Source organism: Salvelinus alpinus, chromosome 37 (genome assembly GCF_045679555.1).
Source record: "Salvelinus alpinus chromosome 37, SLU_Salpinus.1, whole genome shotgun sequence".
NCBI lineage: Eukaryota > Metazoa > Chordata > Actinopteri > Salmoniformes > Salmonidae > Salvelinus > Salvelinus alpinus.
The window spans coordinates 18035856-18049179 of NC_092122.1; the positions used below are offsets into that span (position 1 = coordinate 18035856).

Below are 13324 nucleotides of genomic sequence, written 5' to 3' on the forward strand. Positions count from 1 at the left end.
AATCACGTTCATACATTTACTTGACAAGTGATAATGATAATGGATTATACATAATATGAATACATACAAATGATCAAATATAATATTTCCTTCCAAGCAGTGCATTCAAACAATTTCCCAAGCATTTTATTAATTTGCTTACAACGTTCAAACTTATACTGGATACACTGAGCTCGGCTGGGTTGGGTTGGAGCGGCTGTGTGTGTGAGGGTGGGGTCTCTGGCTGAGGGTCGGGGTGTGTCCTTGGGGGTGGGGTGGGTGCCTGGGTACAGCCGAAGGTTGGGGTTGAGGGGGGGCAGTCTGGTGAGAAGAGAGCCCCTCCCCTCCACCACCCTCTCCAGAGCCTGGACCCGGCGCTCCTGCTGCAGCCAGTAGAGCATCTCGATGTGGTCCCAGCACATCTTCTCCCTGTACGGCCTCCCCTGGAGAGAGTGAGAGAGTGACAGTTGAAAACACAGCTGTGAGGAAACTGCTTAGTTATGTCTGGCTACACCAGAGTTTTGGGGCTTTTGTTCTAGCCCAATACTAATACACCTGATTAAACCAATGAAGGACTTGATGATGAGTTGACAAGTTCTGGTTATTGGGGATAATCAGATAAGGGGGATGGCGCAGAGCTCTCCATAGCGTTTTCTCAGTATGTATGAGCCTAGTATGTCAATATTTGTAGCTTATTGCATACATTTTTTCTAACTGGTATGTTCTAGATAGAATATACGACTATTACACATTATGCAGCTTTAGTAAGTAGTAGGCAAGACAGGACCGATTTTGGACACGGCCAGAGGAAGAAACAGAGCAAGTGAGGGAGAGAGAAATAGAGAAGGTGAGGGAACGGCAAGGCTCTTTCAATGAGGGTAAATCACCAATCTAAAAACTCTGCTTTCTCTCTGTCTCTCTCTATCCCCCATAGCATACTGCATGTGCTGTATGTCAGAGAGCACAGTGACACCAGTGGGTCATATTCACTATGAAGTCAACGGAAGCAAACAAGCAAAAACGAGGAGGGACTTTGCTCAATTTGTCTAATAAGAAACACAGGTTTTCATTTTCCGTTGCAAAACATTTTGCTACGCTGTACACTAATTAATATACCCCTGATGTATGGACCATTGGCCTGACTCACCTTGTAGGTGACAGTGGTGGAAGCTGTCTGTAATGTGGTGGAGAATCTTAGACAACACCTTCTCCAGAGAACAGATCTGGGAGTTGAGTTTGTTCCGGTGCTTGGACTCATCCAACCTGGCTAGAGAGGTGCCCTGGTAGCCTGAGAAAGACAAAAATGAGTGAGAGAGAGCGAGAAAGAGAGAGAGGGGCAGGAAGAATAAATAGAAAGAAAAGAAAGAAAGAAAGAGGAAGGAAGGAAAGAAAGATAGAATGAAAGAAAGAGACAAATATAGAGCGAAAGACATTCACTTTGTAAAGTGTATGAAGATATGTTCCTTCACTTACGACCATACTAGTCTCTCGGAAGCTATGCAGGGTTGGGCCTAGTTAGTACTTGGCTGGGAGACTGCCTGAGAATACCAGGTGCTTAAATTTTTTTGTCCAGTAGGGTGTACTCTGGCATTAGATATTTAATCAACTGCCTTTTATTTATAACAATAATAATATGATATATTTAGCAACTTACAATATATCATCCAATACAATATGCTGTTAAAGCAATATGTTATAATATTGTAAGGAGCACAGGAGGTTGGTGTCACCTTAATTGGGGAGGACGGGCTCGTGGGAAAATATTTGCACCGAGGGGAAACTTAACCCCAGAGCAGATATATATTATGCAGTACCTTGCAGGAAGAAGCGGTTGGGGTCAGAAGCGTCCCTCTCAAACAGCTCCAGACGAGCCAGCAGAGACTTCCTCTGCTGGATGAGACGGGCAGCACGCTCCCATGCTGCTGTGGCCTGGGAGGAAACGAATACACACACACACACACACACACACACACACAATTCTGTTCAAGGTATGGAAGACATTTTGGTAGTATATGGTGAGCTCTGTGTATATGTTGATATGGTGAGCTCTGTCTCTATGGTGATATGGTGAGCTCTGTATCTATGGTGATATGGTGAGCTCTGTGTCTATGGTGATATGGTGAGCTCTGTCTCTATGGTGATATGGTGAGCTCTGTCTCTATGGTGATATGGTGAGCTCTGTGTCTATGGTGATATGGTGAGCTCTGTCTCTATGGTGATATGGTGAGCTCTGTCTCTATGGTGATATGGTGACCTCTGTGTCTATGGTGATATGGTGAGCTCTGTGTCTATGGTGATATGGTGAGCTCTGTGTCTATGGTGATATGGTGAACTCTGTGTCTATGGTGATATGGTGAGCTCTGTGTCTATGGTGATATGGTGAGCTATATCTCTATGGTGATATGGTGAGCTATATGTCTATGGTGATATGGTGAGCTCTGTGTCTATGGTGTTATGGTGAGCTATATGTTTATGGTGATATGGTGAGCTCTGTGTCTATGGTGTTATGGTGAGCTCTGTGTCTATGGTGATATGGTGAGCTCTGTGTCTATGGTGATATGGTGAGCTCTGTGTCTATGGTGATATGGTGAGCTCTGTGTCTATGGTGTTATGGTGAGCTCTGTGTCTATGGTGTTATGGTGAGCTCTGTGTCTATGGTGTTATGGTGAGCTCTGTGTCTATGGTGTTAGGGTGAGAAAATAGGAGCACAGCATCAAGTATCATGCTACCATCTCTACTAACCTCTATCGGGGCTGTCCAATGTCGGTCCTGGAGGGCCCAAAAACATCTGGTTTTCATTCTCTCCTTCTAATCAGGGACTAATTCAGACCTGGGACACCAGGTGAGTGCAATTAACTATGAGGTAGAAACAAAAACCAAAAGTGTTTAGGCCCTCCAGGACCAGAATGAGACAGCCCTGCTATAGATGGTGGCATGATACTTGTACAGTAAGTGTGCATTAACTTGTATATATTTGTTATCGTATGCGTGTGTGTCTGTGTACTGTGCACACCTCCTCCAGCTGGTCCCTGCGTGCGTGGGAGCTATACTTGATGGCCATGTCCAGTCTGTAGGTGTCGGGCAGGCAGAGGAGTGTCCAGATCCTCTCCAGCCTGCTCTGGACCTGGTCCCCCTCTCCCATCACCCCCCCTCGACTGGCCTCCTTGCTCCCCACACTCACTGTCCTCTTATAGGCCTTCTGACAGGGAGAGAGGACAGTAAGTAGAAAAAACAGTTTTGGGGGAAATTGTATGCATATTGCTAAGGCCTATTAAATTCAAGTCTACATAAATTCCCTAGGGGTAGGAGCTAGAGTTTGATTTTGAACAGGGCCCAATCAGCCCCAAACTGTTACGAGCCTCTGCGCAGATCTGAAGGAATGGGGGTATTAGAAATATGGGAAATATTTCCACTATGTGGAGAGATTACCATGTTGCTAAGTAATACCTTTCCTTCCCATTCCAAAACTGTAAGGGTAGGGGCTAGGGTTTAATTTGGAATTGGGCCTTCTAAGGTTGGGTCAATTCAACTAATTTCAATTGAACCAATTTACCATGTATGAATTGGTGAATTGACCACTATTTTAAATGTTGTTTTTGAATACTTGATTTAATCTTTATTTATCCATGAAGTCCCATTGAGGTCAGACTACCTCCTTTACAAGGGAAACCTGGCCAAGAGGGCAACTCAATAAAAAAAAGGAGGAAAACAGAAAATCAAGACCTTGGTGACATCCTGGTTAGTTCCCACTATTTAATGTATTGGAACAAGGGAGGAGAGATGATGGAATGGGACAAGGGAGGAGAGATGATGGAATGGGACAAGGGAGGAGAGATTATGGAATGGGACAAGGGAGGAGAGATGATGGAATGGGACAAGGGAGGAGAGATGATGGAATGGGACAATGAAGGAGAGATGATGGAATGGGACAATGAAGGAGAAATGATGGAATGGGACAATGAGCGATGATGGAATGGGACAAGGAGAGATGATGGAATGGGACAAGGAAGGAGAGATGATGGAATTGGACAAGGAGAGATGATGGAATGGGACAAGGAGAGATGATGGAATGGGACAATGAAGGAGAGATGATGGAATGGGACAAGGAAGGAGAGTTGATGGGAACTACCCAGATCGAAGGCTCCCAGTCTATATGACACATAAACCTGACTGTATTACAATGGCTGTATATCCATTTATGGTACATTTCTGTATAGTATCCATTTACAGTACATTATTTTTTTTTTTATTATTGAATATCCAAAACATACAATATACTTGCAGTGAAGCCGCTCAAAAACTACATCATACCAGTCATCCAACAGACTCTCATTCAGAGCGACACACAGAAGCATCCAGGGTCAACGCCCTGCTCAAGGGCACGTCGACAGATCTCCCACAAGGCCCCCCCAAAAAACGGGGATGCGAACCCTCCAAGGTCCCTCCACAGTTCCCCATAGCTGTCCCTCAACCATTCGAGACCCCTCCCACAGTCACCCCCTCAAGAAAAAAGAAAATAATAAAAAAGAAAATGAATTCCATTCCCCACCCCCAAGAACCCCCCCAATGCACCAACAACCAAGAAAATGTACTTATGAGAAGAAAAAAATGCAAAAAAAACAAAGGACATCAAGGACAAATAAAATCATAACAGCAAGGCCAACTGTATATGTTTGAGTGCTTGTCTGGCACTATTTTACATATGTGTGTGTCCGTGTATGTGTGTATTTGAATGAGAGTGTACGTATATGCATGTGTACAAACACCTGCACGGCGTCAGCCCCAGGCAAACCGGCATTAGCTGTAAAAACACTGCCCCTCAGTGTCATTCAAATGTACATTTTATTATGTTTTATTTTGACTTTATTTTTTATACATCATTCTATCTTCTGCCCAGCAACTCCACTCCCACTTGTCTCCAACTCCACATCCCAACCCTCAGCTTCCCTCAGCCCAACCCACCTATCTCTGTTGGCCACCCTCTTTGGATTTCTACACAACATGTATCTTTCAACTATGCTGTGATGCTTAATGTACAATTTCAATCTATCTAATCGAATAGAATCCACAGATTGCGAGTTGAAGATAAATACTTTTACTAAGAGTATTAGTATATTAGTAATTGACTGACCTGGTCTCTCCAGATCTCCTAACAGTACAATTTCTAGTGTCAATTTTAGATCAATATTATGCATTTTCAGCCATTCCTGAACCTGAAACCAGAAACAGGCTACCTGAGGGCAATACCAAAATAAATGGTCTATTCATTCTGTATCCTCACAACAAAATCTGCAGAGCTTCGATGATTTTATGCCCCAAATATACAAAATTTTGTTGGTTGCAAGAATTCTATATAATAATTAAAGCTGAAAAGCACAAAGTCTTGAATCTGGCGTCGTTTTATATATCAACTCATACACCCTGTACCATTGGTACATAAAAAAATCTCTTCCCAACTATTTTGCAATCTGTACTGTACATTTATAGTATCCATTTACACTACATTTATACTATCATCTGTACACTAAGACATGCATACACACACACACCTGTTTAGGGCTGGTTATTTCTTCATCTGGGCTCTCTTCCTCCTCTGTAAAAAACCCAACAGACAATAGGTTACCTATGAGTCTATAAACAATAGGCTATGAAACAGGTTTAGTACTAATTGTTAATTAATTTAGTAATTAATGTTCATAAATTGCAATTCTCTTTTTAGGTCTGAACCCCAGAGATTGTAAAGCTCTGGTTTAAATGAAACAGACATAATTCCCATCTCACAATAGTCAGATACAATTTTATTGGCGAGAGCTCTGACGTACATATACAAAAACGTTCCTTTTATACCTTCTCTTAAACTACGCACATACATACACACTTTATTTGGATTATCCCCTGAAGTCTCACCACAGTTTATTACCACTCAGCTGACAGTTCCAGTCCCCCCCAGATACGGAAAACCTGGAGGGGCTCTCCCTGTCTTGTCTTATCTCCACAGAGTTATAGCTGGGTCGGTTCAAACATAGGTTAAGGAGTCTCTTTGCTTTCTTTCGGCACACACATACATCCCTTTCTTCCCCAATGGTTATAATTTTTAATTACCCCTTGTCCATGCTTCATAACCTCTTATCCTAATGGTTAAGTTTCTGGGTAGAATTATTTAATCATTTATCTTAAACCTTGATAAAATATTTTAACAATCCACACTTAATGACTAAATCCTGACATATCAAACACTATATGTAAACATGAATATTATACAAGAATATTCCAAAACAATACATGTATTTACATTCGATTCCTCATCAATGACTGTTCTCTGACTAAATCCAATTATAACTCTTCCGTTTTAGGATTTTCATCATAATCTTCATAGAATGAACAGCCTTTAACTAAACATTGAAAACAGTCTCATCTAACATTGGTTCCTCGTAATTAAAAGACACAGAGTCTTCCCCTAGGCCTGGAAGTCTGCATTCTTCATCAAAAACAGTCTAAACATAAAACAAGAAGGAACCTAAACATTAAAAATGGTTTCATCCAACATAGGCTCTTTGTATGTGCAGGAGCCGTGTCCATCTACTAGGTCTGGGTGCATGTATTCATCATTCCACTGGTCAGATCTCGGAATCGGTCCGTATCTCACCATCTGTTGGGTCATCGATTTCTCCAGAGTCCTGGAAATGAGACCTTTCACACCCGGAATCAAACATCATTGACACGGAACCAAAACACTCATGCAGGTGAAAGTGGCCCACAACACAGTGATTATGACAATTTTCCATTTCCCAAACATACTGGCAAACCAATTTGTAAGAGAATTATCCACCCCAGAGTTCTCTGCCAGGGCCTTGGTCACTGATCCATCTGGAGCTGTGTTATTTAAAAAATAAACGTGCAGCAATGAACCCCAATCATTCTACATACCCCGCCCTTTTCTGCAAATTTACATATCGAGAGTCAGTCTATTTTACCAGGCCATGAGGGAGGTGGCGGATAATTGGTCAGAGAACCCCTTTTACTGCATCCCCAGTCTCATTCACGAATCGCTGTTGCTTATAATAGATGTCATTAATCCAATTCACATTTTTATTTATTGTCAACCACCAATATAATGTAGTGGTTAAATCTTCACCTATTTGATTCATAGCTTTGTATTAATCTGTAACTTCCCTGAGGATGCCAATAGCATCCATCTAGACTCCCATCCTGGTCAAAACTCCTCCTGTGCCTAATTTAGCCTCCTATAATTGGCCTCTGATGACTAACTCGAACTGGTTCGACCAATAACCCCAGGGCGCAATTTCCGGACCACCCTTTTCGGTAGTTTCTGTCGTATGCGTCCTTTGCTGGTACGAGCCCACCCTACATCAGTTATAGGTGCTGTGAGGTTAAGAATTGTCTCCTGTACTTCTAAACCTAAGTCCGTCACATTAACGATTACCTTTCAGCCATTCAAATCATCTAAGTTCTCGGTGCCCTTCTTGTATCTTTAACACTGGCACTCATCAAGAGTTAAAGTGAACCGAGGTGGGTTGGCCGAGTACTTCAATCTGGCCATCCCAATCCCTGTACAGTTATTTGCTTTCCTAGGGAATTGTTTAATGTTTACCCTAAATCCTACATCTTGATCTTCTTTGGCTCCTTATTTTGTTAGTTACTCATCAGTGAATTATATAGTTTATCTTTTACTTCTTATCCATGACAATGGCGTCATATAATTAGTACCGGCAGGTGGTGGATCTGGATGTATCAGAAAGGTTTCAAATACTAGGATGCAGCTCAGAGCCCCTACTCTTCCCAAAAACCGCCAACCCTCTCCTGCCCTTAGTCGGTCTGCTTGGTACCACCCCATACTCACACTTCTAGGAGCACACACAGTGATGAACGGTCAGGATAGGAAATCTTCGTTTAAGGAGGTAACCCCCGGACCCTGTTGGTTCTCGGTTCTTCTCCTAACTCTATGTGTGATCAGCAGTGCTTATATGTGTACATACCTTCTTGCAGTGGGTAACGTGGACCCAAGTGACTCTCTCAGCTATTCTAATGGCAAAGGCGGTGGTTTAACAGAACCTGGTATGGGCCTTCCCAACGGGGCTGCTTCCCGTCTATTCTCCTCAGGGACTGGATCCCCCCCCCAGTCTCCTGGTTGGATTGAGTGAATCACCTTCTCCTGTAATTCACCTGTTGGACACAAAATCTTGGACATACGGGTTTGGTTACCAGACAGTCTTCTCCTGGGTTCTGCTAGTATATCTTCAACTTCTTTGTCTACTTGTTCTGGTCCCTAACTCTGGCATTTTATTTATTCTACCTGATTAGCTAAAATGTCATCCATTATTTAAAGACATACAGTGGGGAGAACAAGTATTTGATACACTGCCGATTTTGCAGGTTTTCCTACTTACAAAGCATGTAGAGGTCTGTAATTTTTATCATAGGTACACTTCAACTGTGAGAGACGGAATCTAAAACAAAAATCCAGAAAATCACATTGTATGATTTTTAACTAATTCCTTTGCATTTTATTGCATGACATAAGTATTTGATACATCAGAAAAGCAGAACTTAATATTTGGTACAGAAACCTTTGTTTGCAATTACAGAGATCATACGTTTCCTGTAGTTCTTGACCAGGTTTGCACACACTGCAGCAGGGATTTTGGCCCACTCCTCCATACAGACCTTCTCCAGATCCTTCAGGTTTCGGGGCTGTCGCTGGGCAATACGGAATTTCAGCTCCCTCCAAAGATTTTCTATTGGATTCAGGTCTGGAGACTGGCTAGACCACTCCAGGAACTTGAGATGCTTCTTACGGAGCCACTCCTTAGTTGCCCTGGCTGTGTGTTTCGGGTCGTTGTCATGCTGGAAGACCCAGCCACGACCCATCTTCAATGCTCTTACTGAGGGAAGGAGGTTGTTGGCCAAGATCTCGCGATACATGGCCCCATCCATCCTCCCCTCAATACGGTGCAGTCGTCCTGTCCCCTTTGCAGAAAAGCAGCCCCAAAGAATGATGTTTCCACCTCCATGCTTCACGTTTGGGATGGGTTCTTGGGGTTGTACTCATCCTTCTTCTTCCTCCAAACACAGCGAGTGGAGTTTAGACCAAAGTTATATTTTTGTCTCATCAGACCACATGACCTTCTCCCATTCCTCCTCTGGATCATCCAGATGGTCATTGGCAAACTTCAGACGGGCCTGGACATGCGCTGGCTTGAGCAGGGGGACCTTGCGTGCGCTGCAGGATTTTAATCCATGACGGCGTAGTGTGTTACTAATGGTTTTCTTTGAGACTGTGGTCCCAGCTCTCTTCAGGTCATTGACCAGGTCCTGCCGTGTAGTTCTGGGCTGATCCCTCACCTTCCTCATGATCATTGATGCCCCACGAGGTGATATCTTGCATGGAGCCCCAGACCGAGGGTGATTGACCGTCATCTGAACTTCTTCCATTTTCTAATAATTGCGCCAACAGTTGTTGCCTTCTCACCAAGCTGCTTGCCTATTGTCCTGTAGCCCATCCCAGCCTTGTGCAGGTCTACAATTTTATCCCTGATGTCCTTACACAGCTCTCTGGTCTTGGCCATTGTGGAGAGGTTGGAGTCTGTTTGATTGAGCGTGTGGACAGGTGTCTTTTATACAGGTAACGAGTTCAAACAGGTGCAGTTAATACAGGTAATGAGTGGAGAACAGGAGGGCTTCTTAAAGAAAAACTAACAGGTCTGTGAGAGCCGGAATTCTTACTGGTTGGTAGGTGATCAAATACTTATGTCATGCAATAAAATTCAAATTAATTACTTAAAAATCATACAATGTGATTTTCTGGATTTTTGTTTTAGATTCCGTCTCTCACAGTTGAAGTGTACCTATGATAAAAATTACAGACCTCTACATGCTTTGTAAGTAGGAAAACCTGCAAAATCGGCAGTGTATCAAATACTTGTTCTCCCCACTGTATATCCTAGTAAACCAACTCTAGGGATAATATCTTGACCTAATATTTTAGCTTAGTTATTTTAAAAAATTACAATTTTATTAATAGTTCATTATCAAATAGGCCACTAGGCCACGACACCTTTCCTATCCTGCCTAGGCCACTGGGCCATCAATAGGCCACTAGGCCCTCATCCCTCTGGTTGATACCTGGCTCCGCCCATGTATCAATCTTGCTGCATCTAAACAATGACTTAGGTAAAATAGAGAGGTTCCCTTTGTGCCAAATTCCTCTTTTGTCAACGGCCCCCATCTTAACCCATCTAGTAACTTCCTTAACTGGGGCTCGAAGCTGACTTTCCTTCAGTAATTCTGTGTCTATACTAACTTCCTCCTTCAAGTGAGAATCTGTGTGTGTGGGTGTGGCTTTCCACCAGCTCTTTTTGCTTCCTCTTCTGCCTTTCTGTTCCCAATGCTGACGTAGTCAGTGCCTTTCGTATGTGCTTCGCATTTACAAATCGCTACCTTCTCTGGTAATAAGACTGCTTCTAGCAAATTCAAAATTAGTTGCGCATGTGTAATGGGTTTACCTGCCGTAGTGATCATACCCATGTTTCTCCACTGAGCTGCAAATATATGGACGGTGTTAAAAGCATAAGCACTATCAGTATGTATCGTAATGCATTTACCCTTCCCCAATTCACAAGCCCTGGTAAGGGCAACAATTTCAGCTTGTTGAGCAGAGTAATTTTTTGGTAATGCTCCAGCTTCCAACACCTCAGTAAGAGTCACTATTGCATAACCAGTGGCATTTGAGCCATCTGGGTTCTTTCTAGAAGACCCATCAACAAACATAGGCAAATCAGTTAGATCTGGTCTGGGGAGAACTCCTTTCTCCGTCTCCGCTACACAGTCATGGGGCACCCATCAGTGGCTATGGAGATTCAAGTGGAGGGGTTTAAGGTAGTACACCGTTCAATTGTTAGATTCGGCATGCTCAACAGAATTATCATACCGGACAAATTTCTCGCTGGTGACATGTAAGCCATCTTATGTTCCAATAATAAAATCGATACGGCATGCGGTACCCTCAAAGTCAAATCATGGTACAGTACTCCAGAGGCTGAATCCTCCACAGCCCGTGCGGCAGCCACCACAGTCTGCAAACATAGTGGCATGGCTTGGGCTACTTCATCTAAACGGGAGGAGTAGAAAGCAATAGGCTTGCTTCCCCCCCCCCCCCCCCCCCCCCCCCGTGTTCCTGAGTTAGTACTGACGTCCTGAACCCCTCCCTACAGTCTCCTGTCTGGGTGAAGGGACCATCATATCTGGGGAAACCCTAGAACAGAGCTAGATGTCAATAACTTTTTTATGTCTACAAACTGTTTCTCAGCTTCCTCTGTCCACTCGACCTTATCTTTTGCTGCCATAGCTTTACCATAAATCAACTCACTAAGTTGTTCTGTATGCAAGGAAAAGTATGGTACCCATGCTCGACAATAGTTAATCATTCCAAGTACCCTCAATGATTCTGGATCAACATAGATGCCATATATCTCTGTCAACTTTCTACTTATTTAAATAGAAATGTTCTAATGATTAAATAAAGCCAAAACGAATGCTAAACATAGCATATGTTTTCTGTACTAATGAAATCTCTCCTTCGGGACTCCACTGAATTTTATCTAACAATACTAATCTTAAATCAGTCTCATCAATAATTTTATATATGTTGCATAGTGTGGGATCCATTATCTTCAGTAATTTACCATCCCTAAGAACGGCAACATATTTATTTTCATAATACATTTTTTTGCTTATAAAATCACTATTTTTCCATCTCAATCTATTTTCCTGCCCTATTTGCTTAAAATATGTCCTGGCCAACCCGCAAAGGACCATATCTTCCCCCATTTTTAACACATAACTTTCCTTATCCATTTCACGAGTTACCTTGAAATCAGTATTGCAAATGACCTTAAATTCTCCATCCAAATAGCTTTCCCATGAGGCTGATCAGACCACAAATGAAAGCTACGATAGAGGTCATAAATCATTCTACCCCTTCAAAGAAGTGTTTCTTACTCTATTAGACAAATTAAAGAAAAACCATCACCTTTTCTACATGTTTTATCCCAGGTTTCCAAAACATTCCCTTTTTCTATAGGATTCCCATGTTTTTAATTAAAACTCAGAATTTAAAACTTCTAATATTCCCTATGTATGTACCCCTTTAAGATATCATGTCTCTAGGAAAATCTCCTCAGACTCAAAGGCTAAAAACAAACAAAGCATTTCCAGAAAAAACACTTTGTCAAACTACCCCGATTCAGTATCCCAAACGTTGACTACCAACAAAACCTAATGATCATTCCATTGTACTCCTTCCAATCATTCGTTTTAAATTTCCTCAATGGTCATATGTGAAACCCATTCAGTCCGTCTGCAGACAGTCTCCCAAAATTCTTGATAAGAATACCCTGCCATTACACACACACAACTATGATTAATGTGCACTGTTCCTTTAAAATGAAATTAACCCAACCTGCAATCCCCTTTACCGATTTAACCTGGTTCCACGTAATGGAAACAGATTATAATGTTTTAATACATTAACTTTCTGTTACAATTCACTGATGTTACCTAAACAATCAACCCAAGAATCAATCACCAGAAACTATCACGAAACTTTTACAATTCAACTATTCAGACCTAAATCTCTTACAGCCAAATATATCCCAGTGGGCGCGACTAACTGTCCTCTTCTTACCAGTGGACAAGAATAAAACCAAATTTACAACTGTCCCTTCTTTCGGCTTCACCATTATGAATTGTTCCAGCCTTAAAAGTAATATGTAAATCGCCTAAATTTATAACCTACATCAGTCAATCCATAAGAATAAAAACACAATTCGATGGGCACAACTCTTTCGCCACTATCTCTCCGTTATTATTTAGAATTCATTGGATTTAGGCCACTGTCTCTTCTATGATTCAGTCATTTAAATACGATTCCATTCTCAATGCGTTATTCCCGCAGACCATTTAGGCAAGACAACGTATTACATCGAAATCGTCTCGCTATTAGAATGAATTAGTCTTTTAATTTAACCTAAACAAGCTATTAAAAAGTTCGAATTACATCTTATCCAAACATTAGCGACCGTATCTTTTCAGGCAAAACATAATAGTTGAATATCAATCAGAATTAATTTTAGTCTATTGGTGCATGGTCTGCCATGCGAACCCGAGTCTCCCGCATTGTAGGCAAGAGTTCTACCGCTGCACCACCAACACTATTGAAATGACGAAAACTCCTCGCGAATAACCCTATTTATAATTGTCTAATTAGTCGTAAAATCAGTCACGTTCTACCGAGACAATTCCCAGAAACTTGCCCTAATTTTAAGGT

General features: G+C 42.1%; 1 protein-coding gene across 2 annotated transcripts; it reads right to left on the reverse strand.

Moving 5' to 3' along the window:
* Positions 1–104: 104 nt before the first annotated feature.
* On the reverse strand, positions 105–8360 carry LOC139566044 (coiled-coil domain-containing protein 87-like). 2 transcript variants are annotated; one of them, XM_071386888.1, is made up of 6 exons: positions 5887–8360; positions 5529–5572; positions 2993–3175; positions 1794–1908; positions 1127–1267; positions 105–422 (listed from the first exon to the last, which is right to left on the reverse strand). In XM_071386888.1, the coding sequence occupies exons 3-6, from the start codon at positions 3119–3121 to the stop codon at positions 154–156; spliced, it is 654 nt and encodes a 217-aa protein (XP_071242989.1). In that variant the 5' UTR covers positions 3122–3175; positions 5529–5572; positions 5887–8360; the 3' UTR covers positions 105–153. The 2 variants fall into 2 exon arrangements, with proteins under 2 accessions (XP_071242989.1, XP_071242988.1); XM_071386887.1 differs by having other exon boundaries at positions 2993–3178.
* Between the last annotated feature and the right edge of the window lie 4964 nt (positions 8361–13324).